The 20,010-nt window shown below is 33.3% G+C and overlaps 1 protein-coding gene across 4 annotated transcripts in view; it reads left to right on the top strand.

Annotated features, from left to right (window-relative positions):
* The window catches only part of Orct_17 (organic cation transporter protein), a 42,263-nt gene that overhangs the window by 19,971 nt on the left and 2,282 nt on the right, over nucleotides 1–20,010 (top strand). For 2 of the 4 annotated variants that reach the window (XM_054235923.1, XM_011198589.3), the window contains exons 2-5: nucleotides 17,516–18,453; nucleotides 18,568–18,826; nucleotides 18,983–19,400; nucleotides 19,461–19,967. In XM_054235923.1, the coding sequence (XP_054091898.1) occupies nucleotides 18,127–18,453; nucleotides 18,568–18,826; nucleotides 18,983–19,400; nucleotides 19,461–19,967 (1,511 nt within the window). In that variant the 5' untranslated portion in view covers nucleotides 17,516–18,126. Of the gene's footprint in view, nucleotides 1–9,559; nucleotides 9,916–16,803; nucleotides 16,932–17,515; nucleotides 18,454–18,567; nucleotides 18,827–18,982; nucleotides 19,401–19,460; nucleotides 19,968–20,010 lie in introns of those variants that run through there. The other 2 variants (XM_011198588.3, XM_054235922.1) reach the window with 2 other exon arrangements.

Below are 20,010 nucleotides of genomic sequence, written 5' to 3'. Positions count from 1 at the left end.
TTAAATATAACCTAATTATCTACTAATTAACTAAATTTGTATACACAAAGTAAATACATAAGTCACTGTCCACAAATTAAACGTTTAATAATACAATAGCGAAGAAAAAAATCAAAATATTCATAGACATATTAAAGCGTATCAACAACAAGCATAAATTCAGTATCACGTGAATTTCGAATGAACGTGTTTGCGGGCAGCAACAACAAGACTAATTGATAAATTTACAAAAACAAGCTTTTGTGACTATTTTCAACAAATGGGACAAGTGGGAAACGTGAAATCTCGATAGTGAGCAACACGTTTGATAAATTATTGTATAACTTGTTTGACGTAAATAAAAATTGTGGTGAAGATTTATCGGATATAAAGGAAACTGTTTTTTTATAAATGTAAAAAAGAAAAACTTTATGCTAATATTATTTACTAAAATAAAATGTGCGTGGAAGCGCACACGTGCATGTCTACAGCACATTAATCGGACATATGTATGTATGTAGGTAAACAACTTAAGCGTTTATGATTTGAAAGCGATGTGTATAAGAAAAGCATAAAGCGTAAAACTACTCACGTGTTGGAAATGTGTTTTTCTATGAGATTTGCATTTTTAAAGAATTTTAATATTTATTATTAGATTTCTTCATGCTTTTGAAAGAAAGATATTTATAAGATATTCGTCTAATTATTTGCTTATTATTTGGAATTCTTTTTATAAGTAAAAAATTCCATAAATTATTTTCTCACAAATTTATAATTTAATTTTAATGATTTTTAATAAAAATATTGAAATTTCACTGAAACAATGGTCAGATTGAAACTTTCTGAGAATTTTAACCTTTCAATTTTCACAAAAAAAGATAATGAGTGTTTAAGTTCTTATTATTGATTACAAATATCATTGCCTGAGATTTTTTATACTCTCGCAACAAATGTTGCTAAAGAGAGTATTATAATTTTGTTCATATAACGGTTGTTTGTAACACCCAAAACTAAACGAGTTAGATATAGGGTTATATATACCAAAGTGATCAGGGTGAAGAGTGGAGTTCAAATCCGAATGCCTGTTTGTCCGTCCGTCCGTCCGTCCGTCCGTCTGTGCAAGCTGTAACTTGAGTAAAAATTAAGATATCTTGATGAAACTTCGCACACTTATTTCTTGGCACCATAGGAAGGTTGCTTTCGAAAATGAGAAAAATCGGAGCACTGCCACGCCCACAAAATGGCGAAAACGAAAACACATAAAGTGCCATAACTAAGCCATAAATAAAGCTATGGAAATAAAATTTGGTATGAAGGATCGCCCTATGAAGGGGCATATGTGGATGTAATTTTTTTGGGGAAGTGGGCGTGGACCCGCCCCCTACTAAGTTTTTTGTACATATCTCGCAAACCAATAGAGCTATATAAACCAAACTTTCTGCAGTCGGAAAGAAATCGGATCAAAACCACGCCCACCTCCCATACAAAAGTTAAGTTGAAAATTACAAAAAGTTGGTTAACTCACTAACGAAAAAGTCAGAAACACTAAATTTCACATAAGAAATGGCAGATGAAAGCTGAACTCAGATTTTTTACAAAATGGAAAATGGGCGTGGCGTCGCCCACTTATGGGTCAAAAACCATATCTCAGGAACTACTTGACCGATTTCAATGAAACTTGGTTTGTAATAGTTTCCTTACATCCCAATGATATGTTGTGAAAATAGGCCAAATCGCTTCACAACCACGCCTACTTTCTATATACCAGAACTTTGAAGACGATCTGAATCATTTACTTTACAATATATAAAGTAAGCACTAGTGAAGATATCGGTGCATAACTTTGCACAAATACTATGTTTATAGTGTGGCAGCCCCATTCTAAAAACCACCGAAATCGGACCAAAGGTTTAAGGCCCCATATATCGAACACGAGGACCTCGGTGCTTTTAACCTAATATTATGGTTTCCAACTTTCAATAGACTTTATACAATATATATGATGAATATGTGGGTCAAATTGTGTATTATATAATATAAATAAAGTTAAATAAATAAATTGCGAGAGTATAAAATGTTCGGTTACACCCGAACTTAGCCCTTCCTTTCTTGTTACCTCCAAATTTGTTGCATAGTGTAATCAAATCGTATCCATTATATAAATCAGTTTTCTCATAGTCTGGCACGTGTACTGTTATATATTGTAAATATATTCAAAGCTTATACAAAGCGAGTGACAACTATGAGCCTCAGTTTTAATCTGTTAAGACAGGCATAGAATTGCATATTAAATGTTAAATTAAAACGGCATTATACTGTCTCGATGCTATAAATAATAAATAACTTTATGCAAATAAAATAGATTTTTGTAATTACTTTCGTTATGAATTAAAACTATGTGGATATAATGAATCTCGATACATCTCCTTGTACTATGATGATAAATTATAACCGATAGATCATCCCACCAAATCCCACCAAGCTGACTATGATACTTTGAATCCATCTCGATATGGCTCAGCTGTTCGGTGCTACTTAAAAATATTGTCGTATAAAAATTAAGTGACACATCAAAATTTAGAAGAGAAGTCTGCCAAGCAGCTAGTTGATGTGTAAGTGCCAATTAAATAGTATTCGAATAAGAATTGTGTAATTAATCAATGAGTAGAAGTGACGATTTTATCTATATTCTGCATGTATTTATGTATGTATGGCCGCTGCATCGCTATATGACTGTAAATTCTCAAAATAGATTAGAACTTTTAATGAAAACCACATATAAACATGCACTGAATCTGAATCGAAATCTTTATTATTTGTCCACACTTAGCTCTTCAATTGTCTTAATGATTGTCTATGTTTTTATTTGCAATTAATTGATGTGTGAGTGCAAGCACCCCAAACATTTCAATTAGAATTCAACAAATTCATTTTGTTTATTTTTGTCTCAAGGCTGGTGGAAGTAAACTACATATATAAATATAGTTGCGTTGACATTCTAATTTATTTGTAATTTATAAATTCATTTAACGCTTTCATACATAGAGACATACGTATGCAGGTATAGTTGCATGCCATTGCAGCGTTTGTTGCAATAGATGGGCGTACAATAGTTTGTTTATAAATAAATATATTGATGTGCGTAGAAACGTAAAATTTTTAACCATGACAGTTGGCGTATTCACGTGATGAATATGCATGTTTATGGTAAATGGAGCGGTTAACCTTCCGATTGAATGTGGAAAGTTACACATAACTTAAAGAAGGTTAGTTTATAGGAAACTTTCTCATAACAAATGCTGGAAACCATATAGGCGCTTGTTCAACTCAACTCGTAAGTTCACTGCCACGCTGGCCGCCATTAATTCATAGTAATTGCAATTATTTTCAATACTAGTACATACAGACGGGCATAAATTCGGCTCAACTATTTTTAAATAAAAAAAAAAATACCATTGAAGTAAAGTTGTTAAATTTTCGCGTAAAATTCCAGTTTTTGTTTCGGTATTAGTGAAAAACACGTTAGGAAATTATAAAGTGCATTTTAAAATATTTTGTACAAGGTTTTTTAAATTTTTTAGTTGCGGTTTGAAAATGAGTAAATAGTAAAATATTTTTTTTTTTTATATTATTTTAGTCAACTGTAATGCCTATGCAAGATAAAAATAAGAATCAATAAATGAAAAAACTGTAGAGTTACTTCATAACTTAAAAGCTTTCGGTTACTAGTTGCCTTGAACAAGCTGCTTTTGAGTATATTTTTTATTATTCGTATAAAATTCATGTCAAGAAAAGTATTTCTTATGAAAATTTTTATCAGTTAGTTAAAGTAAAAATAATAATAAATATTTACACTAAGCTGTATCCATTTGTATGAGTTACATAAAGCTGGGACTAATTTTTTACTTCTGTTATGTGGCAATAGTACAATATATTTCATTTCGTAATGTGATAAAATAAAAGTTTTTGATAATAATTTATGTTGTTTAGAGAACTTTGCTTTCATATCCGTTTATAGCTGTGTCAAATGGGAAATACCGTCCGATTAGAGAGAAATATATGTGCCATAAAAACATGTAATGTGCTTAAAATGCTATCGCACGAAGCTTGAGACGTGTGCAAATATTTGTACAAATATTTTAATGTAAAGCTGATTAGAGAAAGCTTAGAATAGATGTTCATAAAAAACTTCTCCAAAAAATTGCAAATTTTGCTATTCACATTTGTCTTTTAATCTGAAATAATATTAATTTTGGAACAACTAAAAGTTTAGGAATTTTTTACTAATTTTTTAGACCATAATGGGTTAAGGCATAATGGTCTGCTTTACAGGCTTCAAAAATCGATTTTTTGTTTTGTTTTAAATCTCTTCCAAAACTATCCAAGAATATGTCTTTAAAATGCCAGATGCCAATTCGACATATTTTCGAAGCTAGAGCAGTTTTAGTGGCCGAGCGTGGAGCAGGTGCGAATGCTCAGGAGACCTTTAAAGAGCGTTTTCTCGAGTTTTCATTTTCACAAGTGTTAGAAAACGGTGCCGGCGATAGCAAAAAGAATATATGTCCGATCGAAAAAAAAACACAGTGATCTAGCTTCAGTATTAAGGGGTTATATACAGTTAGACGGCCGAAAAAAATTTTCCAGAATTTTTTCTGAGAAAACTTTTTAATTTATTGATCCAAAAATGTATACACATATTATGGTATCTTTTAACTGTATTTTAAGACTTAGTACTAGTAAAAATATATATTTGAAAAAGAGCTACAGCTGATCTCCAGGAGCTCCTCTCAAAAAAGACGTTTTGCGGTGACCACTATATCTCGGAACTGGATCATATGAAATTAAACAACCAAACAGATTTCGTTAAAATAATGTTAAATCTAGTAATTAATCGAAGGAATAAGCAAAATAAATTTTTTTGACAAAAAATCGATTCTTCACCGAAATTTCGGCCTTAAATTGTAAATTGAGAAAAACGCGCTGCCGCTCGGACCTTGTACTTCCAAGCACTCTGAAACGCCTTTTCAAATTTGCTTACAACTTTGAAAATATTCACCGGAACGATATGAAATTTTCTGTGTGTATTCTTAAATATATGTACATTAAGAAAATGAAATAAAAAAAAATCGATTTTTTGAAAATTCTAACTGTATATAACCCCTTAAATTATCTTCTATTTGAACTAAAAAAGTTGGACCAAAACATTATTTAAACTACTTGTTTTGCAACTTAAAGCCAATTTTTTTTTCTTAAAAAACTTCGAAAAAATTTGGAATTTTATAACTTCTTCGGTATTTTTTTAGTTCATAAAGAAAAGAAACTTATAATAATAAAAAAAAAATTGGTTCGACTGTTTCAGATGCATCGCACGATCTCCATCACCGGCACCGATTTACAAGTGCAGACTCCAGGCGCTCCAGAAAAATACTTACAACTTTGAAAAAATTTCAATATTTTTTAATAATAAATATTGTTTTTTAAGCCTTAAATAAAGTACACTATCGTCTTAAAATTCCGTTTACCGCAATCATTTTCTTCCCTTTCAAAAAAATTGCTAAAAAACGCTTTTTTCGGCTTCTAAAGCAGACTACTGCCTTAATTATTGGCATTCAACGTCACCAGACTAACGAAACGCCCCTGCAATATGCATTTTACGCAAAAATATATAATAAACAGCATGTAAAAGTGACGTTACAATGTCAACGACTGCCGAGGCAGACGCGTCTGGCAACCATTACTGTTGTGTTTGTGGCATAAGATTTCGCAACATTTGTTAATGCCGCTGACTATGTTATCTGTGCATTTGTGTGTGTCTACAGTTTATTCTTATTTTCAAACCATTACGTACATATGTATACATATATACGTTGTAATGGGTACCGTAAAATTTTTAGATTTAGCCGGTTCACATCGGCGCTTAGCCGGTTCCGGCGATTCGCATGCATAACTATGGTAACTCTGGCGCACTTCTGCCTATACCTTTCACATTACAACATTCGAAAGCCTGGGTCTGCTAATCTCTCACTTTTGTAGATTCGCTCTTGCCGCTGCCGCTGAGCGCTGATAGTATTTTAAATTCTATTTAATTGTGGTTGTTGCTGTCATTAGTTATAGATGCAGCTACTTAGCATTTGTTGTTGTTTTTTTTTCATTTAATGATTTAATTGGAATGGTTACAGTTAATTTTGCTGTCAATTTCGTTTTTTATACATTTATGTAAACATTGACCTCTTTATTTGCAATAGAGATCTGGTTTCTAGACATCCATTATAATGGAGTTGTGAAATAATTTAATATAATATGATTCCATGATTAAAAATATATGAAACTAAGTTTTGATTTGAAAAGATCTGATTCTGTTAGAGCTGTTATGAAGTATGGAAAGTGGTGAATGCATCCTTACGGATGGAACCTATGAAGGGTCTCAGAAATCCTTCATTATAAATATTCCGAATGCGTTAGTAAAAGAAAGTATGTTAATCGGTGTATTCGTAATGCTTTCTTCTTCGATATATATGTCTTTTTAACCAAATTTATCAGACAAGTTTTTTTTTTTTTACAATTGTACCTAGTATACAAGGATTAAATACTAACAAGAATTCAATTCTAATAAGTTAAAAATAATAATTAAAAGCTAACTGTTAGAGAAATTCATTTGCTGCTACAGTTGTCTTGCTAAGTCTGAAGTCCTCTTACGTTTCAGTCGGTTTTCTCGTTCAGCAGTACCGATGAGTCTGGATGCCTCTTCATTTACATGCTGTATAAGCCTCATTTCGTGAGTCTTTGCAAGTTTGGTTATTTCGTTTACTACTGAATTCACACTAAGATCACGGTGGAGATCAGCAGATCTAACATACCAAGGAGCATTAACTATGCTTCTCAGTACCTTATTTTGGAAGCGCTGAATGCAAGCAATACAGTTTTGACTTGAGCAACCCCATAGTTGAGCTCCATAGGCCCAAATTGGCTTTAGTACTTGATTATATATAGACAGCTTGTTTGCGATTAAAAGCGTGGATCTCCTACCGACCAGATGATAAAACTTAACAAATTTTAAATCAAGCAGCAAAATTTAAAATTTCCAGCGAAGCTTAGCATCTAGGGTGATTCCTAGGTACTTAGCATCCCATTTATATAAATGGGATGGTATGATGGTAAAGTCTACATGCATTGATTTGGAATCGTTTAATTTAATGCGCCACTTGGAAGCCCATTTAGTAATTGCATTGACTGCTGTTTGCACTCGAAGGATAGATATTGAGGTTGACTCTCCTGTTGCTAACAGGGCTGTGTCATCCGCAAATGTCGCTGTCATATAACTTGAGTCATTGGGGATATCACTTGTAAAAAGCAAGTAAAGCATTGGCCCCAACACGCTTCCCTGGGGAACACGCGCTTCTATCGGTTGCAAGTGTGAGTATGCATCCTCTTGTTTTATGCGAAAGTATCTACCTTTTAGGTAGGAAGCAATTATTTCGCAATATTGTTTGGATAACATGACTTTCAATTTCAGCAGTAGATTCGTGTCTGCCAAACTCTATCAAAAGCCTGAGGCACGTCTAAGAAGGCAAGTGAAGATTTGGTATGAAAGATTTATTTAAAATGTTTAATCTTACAAATACTCATTTATGCATACATAGTCGTACGTATATATGTTACTAATTGCCAAAAATACAGTTAATACAATTGTTTGCAGATAGACTGGTGCTAGCCTAAAAGCGAAATCGCTTCAGTTTGCCTATCTTTTCACACGCTTTGTTGCTTGGTGATTTGTTTACGAAATCAATTGACAATACCAGGTTATTCGCCTTTTTATAAACCAACTAAAATATAACGCTGAATATGACTAAATTTGTTTATTACTTTGCATAATTTTTATATACTAACGATTTTTGCGCGGAAAACTTGCCGCTGATTAAGAAATGTTAGTACAAAATAATACACTTGGATACGTACTCAGCTGATTCATAAGTACTTTTGTTACTTTTTCCTTGAGCTGTTAGAAATTCTTCAATCATTTATTTTATTAAATTCAATAAAATTGTTTTCTATCGAATTTGTAATTGACCCAATCTAATTATTAACTAACTGCACCTCGTAAAAATGACTGTAAATTTATTATTCGTTGAATCAGCTCGAAATTATGTGTTTTTATTATTTATCGGTTGTAATTGAATGAAATTAGTTAGTCACCATATGAGCACGCTTTACATTCATGGCCTTGTACTCCGCATAAATATAGAGCGCATGCAGAAGGCTTAGAGTACAAAGGTCCATTTTCTGTTTTCCAACATTACAGAATTCTAATGAAATTTTTATTCCCAAGAAAATAAAAGACAAAACAACGTCAACTAGTTATGTTTGTTAAATATATTCTTCCGAGGAAATATTCTGTTTAATTTCTATCATAATTTTTTTAATACTTAAGTCTAGTCTTGGTTCTACTATCAACATGTTCCCCCCAGAAACTATGGTGAAATTTGTTCAATGTGCTGTATATGTTTTTTGAATATTATATATTATACACTCAGCAAAAAAACTGTTTTGTTCGTAGGTTACATTCTTGAAAATCGTATTTCCATCGGCTTCGATTAACTGAATATCAATCATTAATTACGTTTTGCACGCGGAATTTCAATTAACCACACGTTGCAAGCGACTAAGTCACTTGCTCCGCGCTAAACTGGCTTAATCGTTTGCTAGGCAAGCGACTGCGCGAGTAAACGTTGCAATGACAGCTAGAACAGTTGACTTGTCTTGAAAACTGGTTAACAGACAAAACAATTAGCTACGTACGTACATATACTAAATATGTGGTCAATTACCCAAGTTACATACAAGTGTATGATGTGGAGTTATTGACGTATCTTTTCACAGGTGTCGCATTCAGTGGCATTCCTTCATATTTATACATTTTATCCAAGGCTAGTAAAATTTGGTCTCACTTACTTTGATTGTACTCCAGTTACTCTTATGTATGTCTCTCTTTTAATTGCATTAGTATAAACGATGATTAAGCCAGTATATGAGTATTAACGGTACTGTACCTACAACTTTACAGGTATTAGAACTAACTCATCTCCCAAATCTCTGTATTAGCAAGAACACTCAGTTACAATACTCCGCGCATTGCTAGTTCTACTGGGTTCACGCATAAAAACTCGTCAGACATGACAAGACATAATTTTTGTTGGCTGTACTAGTACATACATACATTTGTTGTTGTGGGGAAACCAGCTGTTTTTTGAGTTCTGTATTTATTTACATAGACTTTTTTTGTGCAAACTCGTATCACTGCGCTCCATGACGAGCAATCATTAAATCGCTTTTCACTCTCTCACTCGCTACGCTCAATATACCTATATCATGATAACAAATGAATCTGTGTGTGGCTGTGGTTTGGACGCTATCTATTACTAGTAGTAGCGGTAGAGAGTCGCAATGCCACTTTGACGGCTATTGCAGTTATCCACCCTCTTTCCTTCGGCATGCTACCCCATGTTGGTCTGTCAGCTCGTTTTTCTCGCCACTCAAAAACTGTTGCTGCCGGATCTTCGAACTGTTGTTCACTTTGACTTTGTGCTGCTGTTGTTCAGTTTGTTTATATCGTTCGAAGGTGTTGCACGCGATATATTCCGCTTTCGGTTGCTTCTGAGCTTCTGAGCATTGTTTCGCATACGCGAGTGTGCGTATACTAGTCTCGTGTCTGAGTCTGTGCGTTATTCTGCATAAAAGATTTTCCTTTGTTTATTGGCGCGGTGAATTCTCAGAAGTTTTCCGTTTGGCAAATATAATTAAAGTTGTTTTGATTTCGAAACTTTTGCGTTGTCTGGTGCTATGAAAAGCCATTGAACTGTTATATTAAAAAAAAAACCAAGAATAATTGCTGCAGTATTAATTGTTGTCGGTACTCTGGTTGAATAAATTATGGAAATGGTGTGTATATAAACTATTTTTTATTGCCAGCAATAATTTATAAATATTTTTAAAATTATTTTAGTGGAAAGAGATTATTTAAATTTTTTTTTAATTTTTCAATTTAAAAGTGCTAAAAGTATTTCAAAAGTAACTTGCAGAGTACAGTTAAGTAAAAACATATCAGAAATAGAAATAAAGTATTCAGATTTTTGCAAATATTAGCTACAAATATAAGAGTTAAAGAAACCTTAAAACCTTTTGTTTAGAAACTTTGTTCTAAGAAACATACATTGAGAGAAAATATGGAAGTGTAAAAAAAAAATGTTTTTAATATAATTTAAAAAAATAAATCGGTACTTAAATAATATGATATATAGTTGAATAAATAAAAAAATCTTATTAAAGAAATTATAAACAAGTAAGGAAGGGCTAAGTTCGGGTGTAACCGAACATTTTATACTCTCGCAATTTATTTATTTAACTTTATTTATATTATATAATACACAATTTGACCCACATATTCGTCATATATATTGTATAAAGTCCATTGAAAGTTGGAAACCATAATATTAGGTTAGAAGCACCGAGGTCCTCGTGTTCGATATATGGGGCCTTAAAAACCTATGGTCGATTTCGGCAATTTTTAGAATGAGGCTACCACACTATAAACATATTATTTGTGCAAAGTTCTGCACCGATATCTTCACTAGTACTTACTTTATATATTGTAAAGTAAACGATTCAGATCATCTTCAAAGTTCTGGTATATAGGAAGTAGGCGTGGTTGTGAAGCGATTTGGCCTATTTTCACAACATATCATTGGGATGTAAGGAAACTATTACAAACCAAGTTTCATTGAAATCGGTCGAGTAGTTCCTGAGATATGGTTTTTGACCTATAAGTAAGCGACGCCACGCCCATTTTACATTTTGTAAAAAAATCTGAGCGCAGCTTCCATTTGCCATTTCTTATGATATCTTAATTTTTAGTCAAGTTACAGCTTGCACAGACGGACGGACGGACAGACAGACATTCGGATTTGAACTCCACTCTTCACCCTGATCACTTTGGTATATAACGGGTGATTTTTTTGAGGTTAGGATTTTCATGCATTAGTATTTGACAGATCACGTGGGATTTCAGACATGGTGTCAAAGAGAAAGATGCTCAGTATGCTTTGACATTTCATCATGAATAGACTTACTAACGAGCAACGCTTGCAAATCATTGAATTTTATTACCAAAATCAGTGTTCGGTTCGAAATGTGTTTATCGACAAATTTTGTTCAGCGATGAGGCTCATTTCTGGTTGAATGGCTACGTAAATAAGCAAAATTGCCGCATTTGGGGTGAAGAGCAACCAGAAGCCGTTCAAGAACTGCCCATGCATCCCGAAAAATGCACTGTTTGGTGTGGTTTGTACGCTGGTGGAATCATTGGACCGTATTTTTTCAAAGATGCTGTTGGACGCAACGTTACGGTGAATGGCGATCGCTATCGTTCGATGCTAACAAACTTTTTGTTGCCAAAAATGGAAGAACTGAACTTGGTTGACATGTGGTTTCAACAAGATGGCGCTACATGCCACACAGCTCGCGATTCTATGGCCATTTTGAGGGAAAACTTCGGAGAACAATTCATCTCAAGAAATGGACCCGTAAGTTGGCCACCAAGATCATGCGATTTAACGCCTTTAGACTATTTTTTGTGGGGCTACGTCAAGTCTAAAGTCTACAGAAATAAGCCAGCAACTATTCCAGCTTTGGAAGACAACATTTCCGAAGAAATTCGGGCTATTCCGGCCGAAATGCTCGAAAAAGTTGCCCAAAATTGGACTTTCCGAATGGACCACCTAAGACGCAGCCGCGGTCAACATTTAAATGAAATTATCTTCAAAAGGTAAATGTCATGAACCAATCTAACGTTTCAAATAAAGAACCGATGAGATTTTGCAAATTTTATGCGTTTTTTTTTTTTAAAAAGTTATCAAGCTCTTAAAAAATCACCCTTTATAACCCTATATCTAACTCGTTTAGTTTTGGGTGTTACAAACAACCGTTATGTGAACAAAACTATAATACTCTCTTTAGCAACTTTTGTTGCGAGAGTATAAAAATGAATAATTAAATGAATGATTTGTTCAATTATTGCATTTTTAAACTTTCTTATTTGTTGAAATTACTTCACATGAGACATAAAAGAAAATCAGCTTTAATTTAAATGAAAATAAATATTTTAATTATTAATTATAAATTCAGAAACTGTGGTTTAGTTGAGAATTTTTATGTCATTCTTATGGATTTAAACAGACAGAAAACTCAATAAATTTTGTTTCACATCAATCTTGATTGACCTTGTTGTTTTTGTTCAAGTTAAAAGTCTTATAATTGTTAGATTTTTATTAAACTATTAATAATTTGATTTTTGTATAAATATTAAAAAAAATGTATTTTATTTATATTTACTAGAATATATTAAAACCCTAAAAAGTTCTTTTTTAAAAACAATTCGAACATTTATTTTTATATATTTAAATATCTGTGATTTTCTAAGTTGAAGTTGAGTTGAAGTGAAATTATTTTATTGTTTCTCAAAATCTAATGATAGACACGTTTTACAAGATTACCATAAACTTACGCGGATTTCACAAACAATCATGCCCTCATTAAAGAGAAACCTTCAACCTGAAGTAAAATTAAATTTTGAATATATATTTAAATATTTTTTTGCTTCAAAAACAAAATATTAAAGAAGAAATATTAAAAAAAAACAAATTTCTTTCATGTTTGTTCAGCCGTTTGTAATTTTATTATTTTTTTTTTAATGTGAAGCATGTGAAAAATACATATATTTTGTAATTCTATGCAAACAGCAATTAGTGCATAAACTGACGCACGACCTACAACAACAAAATCTGTAGTAAACATGTGAATAATAAGTATCATTATGCCTTCCATCATGTAACTCCTTCAAAAACTGTACTGCCATCGTAGGCGTTGTGTGCGTCTACCTACATGGGCAATGAAAGACTTCCACGAACTGCCAAACAATTAGCAATCAACAAGTTGCTTTTATTTGCGGCTTGCCACAGACAATCCACCGGCCACAATTCGCAATCAATGAAATGATAAGGAAATTATTGTTTAAGTTCAAGGCGAGCTAGACTAGTGGGCAGCAGTTGGATGGCTAATAAGTATGATGCAGAACTCACGACAGTGTGAAAGCAAAGACTTCGGCCCCCAGCTGCTATCAGTTATTGCGCTTGTTGCTGCTTGTAACCACAAACACGTGTTTGTGTTGGTACTACGCACTTATCAGTTAACAACAAGTAGACATAAGTCATAAATACATATGTGAGTATGCATATGAATATGTCAGTATGTATTTTATCAGCTATCGGCGCCGTGAGCCATTACCAGCAAGTAATTGTGACAGTTGTAAAACCGCAAATGTAATCACTTTCATAATCCTTGTACCAGCATATGTAATTGTTGTAGCTATGTATGTATGTCTGACAGTTTTGTTGTTAATTACTTTTTGATTGTTGGTATTTTTATGTGGAAGCCAATAAAATTGCGCAATTAAATAAGTAATTCAAACAATAAAGGCATAAATTTGGCACAAAGGAAGTCAAATACTTGATTTATTGAGTTTTATTGGTGCAATAAGTTAGCTAAGCGACTAATTAACTTTTTTATGTTTCCTTGCTATTGTATTATATAACATAACGGATAAATATGAATAAATAAATATTTATTTTTATGGGCGTATGATTTAAGGGCAAGGGCTGTTTACTATGAAAAAAAACCATCTCATATAATAAAAAAAAAATATAAATATATTTTCTTTTATTTATTGCTGCTTTTAAAATTAATAATAAAAAAATACTCTTATCTGAAATGTTCCAATTTTGAAGTTTTTAATTATTATTTTATAGCTAAATGGACTCTTTAGTGCCAGTTTAGCACAAGCTATTTGTAAATACTTCAATAATAATAAATTACACATTTAAGTAAAGTATTCAAGGAAAAATGTACTTGACCTCATTCTGAAGGCGCTGAAAATTTCAAAAGCGTAAAAAGTAATTTCTCCGCAAATATGTATTAACACCATATGAAACAAATATTTGCTTTCATCTCGAAACGGATTGCAAAACAAATGCAGACGGTAAATATTTCAATATAAATTACAAAAAAAAAGTATCAATGGAATTATTTATGTTTTACATTTCGAAGACACAGCGATAACGAGGGCAAATACCTAAATCGATATCATTAACTCTTGAGGAAACTTCAAAAAAAAAAAAAATAATAATTTCAAGTAGCAGAAATCTGATGAAAAGAAGATGGCTAACAATGAGGTGAAACTGCTTTCTAATCTCGAATGGTTCTGATAGTTAATAGTTATACTTATAAGCATGTTGACAATTGCAAAAATTCGCTAGCTTTTATACATATAAGTAAACAAATTTATAATTAAACTTTTATGCTTCAGCTCTAAATAATACTTGTCTCATACTCGTCCTGCAATTATGTACTCTAAGATATCAGTCTGTTGCCGTGTCTTATAATCACATCACACCACTCGTATCAGTCATTTAATTATATGGCACTCATAAAGCAATTAAAAATCAGTTAATTTTCAAACAAATAAGACCGACATGCGTACACGCCTGATGCCAACCGCACTTCATGAGCGTAAGCGCGGCGACACTTCACGATAAGCTATCTTAATTGCTTATACTACTTAGGAACACGGAGTGTTTTTCTGCAAACGCATATTTCCATAGACATTAATTTGTGCTGTGCATTTTGCTTCCTTAAAGACAAACTAATTGTAAATACTAATTTGTACTAAATAATTAAAACACTACAGCTGTGCAAAATGCAATTAATTTAAAAGACAGAATTGAAGAGTTGTAATAAGTCCTCGCCAGCGTAAAGTGGTATGAACTTGCGTAGTTACTCATTATATAAGTATTAGAAAATTATTATTAATTTTAATAGAAAATATCACCTGGTTTTTACCAGTTTTCGAGTTTAATTTTGAAATGAGTAAAATGAGTGGTTTTTGAGAGAGAATAGTAATATAAGGCCTTGAAATTAGAACTGAAATCGAATTTTTAGGCAAAAACAAAAACATATATATATTTTTTTTAATTTTTGTCTTAAAAACGGCATATTCAACTCTCGTAAGACCATTCAAACAACCCATGTTAAGCCCTATAGGAACACACTCTGTATGACACGTGTGATATGTATGTTTCAGCGTTGTAAATACAACCGTGTGCAAATGTTAGTTCACCTTTAATTTATTGTGTGTCTTTATTGACTTGTTGTTATTTACTCTGATAATAATACTTATTAGCCACTTTACAGCCAAAGGTGTTAAAATCACTTCAACTGAAGTGTGCTTAGATTTATTTATTGGAGTACATTTAGGTAAATCCTTCAAACGATTAATTATAGTTCAATTTGTGTGTATATTACGAATATGCGGAAGTGATTTTATGAAAAACACTTCATTTTAATTAATGACCCAGGCAGAATTATTTTGATAATATGAGAAAGTTGAACAAACAAATGAAAACTACAAATCCAAGTGGAAAGTAAATCTTTTAACTATTTCATAGTTTTTTCTACTGAAGTAAATAATTTATAAAATTATTGTAAAACAAGGTGATCTTTAGCTTAAATGAATTTATGAACAACTTTTTAAAAGACTCGAAAATTATGCGAGGCACAAACATCTCATGAGACCCTTTATCTCTTTGGTATATAGTTCTCTCGTGGAACCGCTAATATTTTGTCTGAGACCATAACCGTAAAAAAACCATCGACCATAAAAAGGGTCATATTTTTACTTTGTTTCACTTCTAACTGAATCATTATTTTTGGTTGTGGAATGCTTTTTCAAACGATTTTTTCAATTATAATGTTCCACAAATTTGTTCCAATTTCTTCATTGCATGATGTTCAGTTATGTCATACAAAAAAATATTTACTTTATATTTTTCAAACAAATGTACGATTTTGTACAATAAGGGCAATAATTCTAGTCCTAAATTTGCATATTATGGCTCTTTGTAATTAAGTAATAAAAATTATACAAAGCTTTCGTTTCACAAAAAATACAATCTGTAATTCTATACAATTGCTTTGTGGGCCGCATAAAATAGGATTCTGTATGTACAATTTGTATTGTTTTTGAATGCTTTCTTTATAAGAAATATGTCATAAAATAAGTAAATACACAAGTTTATAGAGTTGTAGTGTAACCTAGTGGTTAAGAAATGAAAAATAGCAGACCGTTAGTGGCAACGGGTCTTTTTATACCCTGAACAGGGTATATTAAGTTTTTCACGAAGTTTGTAACACCCAGAAGGAAGCGTCGGAGGCCCCATAAAGTATATATATAAATGATCAGTATGTTGAACAGAGTCGATTTAGCCATGGCCGTCTATCTGTCTGTCCGTACGTCTGTCTGTCCGTCCGTCTGCCTGTATATATACGGACTAGTCCTCAAGTTTTTAAGATATCGTTTTGAAATTTTGCAGATGTTATTTTCTCTCCAAGAAGCTGCTCATTTGTCGGAACTGCCGATATCGGATCACAATATCATATAGCTGCCATACAAACTGAACGATCGGAATCAAGGGCTTGTATGGAAGACTTCCGCATTTTACTACATATCTTCACGAAATTTGGTGTGAGTTATTGCTCATAGAAATAATTTAATCTTCGGAAAAATTGTTCAGATCGGTTCACTATAGCATATAGCTGCCATACAAACTGAACGATCGGAATCAAGGGCTTGTATGGAAGACTTCCGCATTTTACTACATATCTTCACGAAATTTGGTGTGAGTTATTGTTCATAGAAATAATTTAATCTTCGGAAAAATGGTTCAGATCGGTTCACTATAGCATATAGATGCCATACAAACCGAACGATCGGAATCAATGGCTTGTATGGAAAATTTTCGCATTTGACGTGGTATCTTCACGAAATTTGGCATGGATTACTGCTTAAGGTAATAATATAATCTCCGAAGAAATTGTTCAGATCGTTTAACTATATAAGCTTAATGTTTCTAGCAAACAACCCGGCTAAAAAGAATTAGTAAAATGTTTTCTTTTCTTTTTACTTACTTTTTCTTACGTCTTTAGATCTGCTTAAACACATAGTTACTAAAAGAAATGCACCTGTGAAGTGTATATTAGCTTCGGTACAGCCGAAGTTATTTCTTGTTAAGCTTGAAGTTAAAAAATTCTTAAAAGGCTAAATTTACTATACAAATTAATTCCAATAAATATAAAAAATACAAAATAATATAGGTTTAGGATCAATATGACCCGACATACGAAGAAATACGAATACGAATAGAATTACGAAGTGTAAGATAGGTAATTGTTTTTAACTCATAGGACGTGTAGTATATTGAAATATCAAAACAACATTTTCAAGATTCCCGACAATAAATCATTATTTATATCGATTGAAGTACGTAAATGACTATAAAACTTGTTATTTCAACTAATAAATGCAAATTAAAAGCAAATGTCATAGCTAATAATGCCATTTCACATTTATTTATTTCTGTCTTTCTAATTACAGCAATAAAACACTAATTCTTGTTGAAAGTTACCACTTCCAAACGTACACATACAAATATGTACGTGTACAAACTGCGAAGATAAATAAAAAATATTTAAATAAAATTATAATGCAAAAACCGGAAATTTATTGAAGTGAAAACACAAAGTTAACACTTTGCTATAGTCACAATTTAAATTCTCATAAATAAAGTATTTATTTGTTACAACTAAATATTGATATAATCAAAACTAATAAAAAGTATTGTCGCTCAAACATAAAAAATCGGATAGCGAACGCGCAATCAAGCTTAGTTAGCATCTGGAAGAACACCGCCCACCGTACAGGAAAACAATACAAACAAATACACATAGCACAACACGTTAAGTGCAAGCGTCAGCAGTTTTGAGACTGCAACTTACACTAAGATACTAAGTACAAAGAATGTCAATGAAATTGCCACAGTGAACTCATTAATACTAAGCGTTCGTGTCGAATTCATTGCTGTCATCCTCAACGATTATCTATCACTCAGACAAACGTCAAATATTGGCTGCCACGCCCATTGCCCATTGACGAATAGTACAACCCCTTAGTGCTCCGTTTGTCCAGCATCTCACTGATCAGCAAATATGGATTTTGATCAGATACTCGCGCGTTGTGGCGATTTCAGCCGTTATCAGTTTTTGTTGTTGACATTGTTCGGTGTGATTAACTTCATTGTCTCATTACATTATTTTACCCAAACTGTGATAAGTTTTGTGCCCGATCATTGGTGCTACCATGAGAAATTAGTGAATAAGTCATTCGATGAGATTGCGGAGATTTATGCGAGATTTCCGAATCCATCTTGTACGCGCCTGCTGGACATCGATGGTGCGAATGTAACGGTGAGCCCGGAGAGTTGTACGCGTTGGATCTATAAATACGATTATGGTTATCGGAGCATGAACACAGAGGTGAGTGCGCAAAACTTTTCTTATTTAGAAAAAAAATGTTTTTTTTTTTTAAATTCCTATTTCATAACGTATTAATTTAGTGTTCTCTTTCACGTTTTTTTCATACTCGTACAGCTAAACTGGGTCTGTGATTCGGCGTATAAAGCGCGCATTGGACAATCGTTATTTTTTATTGGTTCCGTTGTGGGAACCCTCTTTTATGGTCTGCTTTCGGATAAGATTGGGCGTTTGCCTGCTCTGATACTTTCGAATTTTTCGGGCTTTATTGGCGACTTTTCGACGATATTCTCTCAAAGTGTCACAACATTTTCTCTCTGTCGATTCATATCGGGCATGGCGGCAGACACGAACTTTTATCTTATGTATATTATTGGTAAGTTAAATGGATACTTGCATATTTTCAAATTTATTGAACTGTCTACAAGGGCATTTTTAACAATTTTAGACGGACTTAATTACAAAGATTATTGTATTGAGTTCTAGAAATTATTTTTTATTATAATTTATTTTTATCCTCTACCTTTCATAGTACTTGAATACATCCGTCCATCTATGCGTACACTTGGTCTCAATTTGGCTGTCGGCGTCTTCTACACAATTGGTTTAGTCTTTACACCATGGTTGGCCGTACTTGTGGGCCATTGGCAACTTTACTTGGCTTGTACCTCACTGCCAATACTCTGCGTGGTTCTGTACTATTTTGTGGTGCAGGAGAGCGCTCAATGGTTGGTCACAAGAAACGATGTGGACGGTGCTATAAAGCGTTTGAAACGTGTTGCTCGCTTTAATAAACGTAAAGTGACACCATCGGAATTTGAAGAGTTCCGTAAACATTGCGAGAAGCAACGTCAGAAGATGGGCGGCGATGATCAGGTGCACTCAACACTGCTGGATATGTTTAAAACGCCACGCATGCGCAAACATACGCTCATTTTGTTTTTCAAATCGTAAGTATTTTATCTTTCATATATCCTATTAATTAATATTCATCACTATTTCCTCCATAGGATGGTCATCACGCTCTGTTACGATGCGGTCTCGCGTAATGTCGAGGGCATGGGCATCTCACCATTCGTTATGTTCTCTTTGAGCGCCATTGCCGTACTGCCATCAAGCATAATTGTGATCTTGCTGCAAGATCGTATTGGACGCAAAGGCATGGCGGCCGGCTCGCTACTCGTGGGCGGCTTATTCACCTCGTTAGCTGGCATAGCGATCGCCTATCAGCAACATAATCACAATGCCGTGCTACTCGCATGCCTAACCATAGCGGCGCGTTTCGGTGTCGCGATTTCATACGAATCCGGCTCACAATACGCCACCGAGTTGATACCGACATGTGTGCGCGGTCAAGGTGTGGCAGCTGTGCATGTAGCCGGTTTCGCAGCATCGTTTTTGGCGCCCTACATATTGTGGTTGGGCACCTACTTCAAGGCAGCGCCATCGATCATTTTGGGTGCACTGTTCTTTACAGGCTCCTTTGTGTGTCTGCTCCTGCCCGAGACGCTTAACAGGTGCGAAAGCTATTATCCTTACAAAATGTTTTGCTATATGTTC

Source organism: Zeugodacus cucurbitae, chromosome 2 (assembly GCF_028554725.1).
Source record: "Zeugodacus cucurbitae isolate PBARC_wt_2022May chromosome 2, idZeuCucr1.2, whole genome shotgun sequence".
Taxonomy (NCBI): Eukaryota; Metazoa; Arthropoda; class Insecta; order Diptera; family Tephritidae; genus Zeugodacus; species Zeugodacus cucurbitae.
The sequence above is the reverse complement of the archived record's forward strand: the minus strand, read 5'-3'. Positions and strand labels throughout refer to the sequence as shown.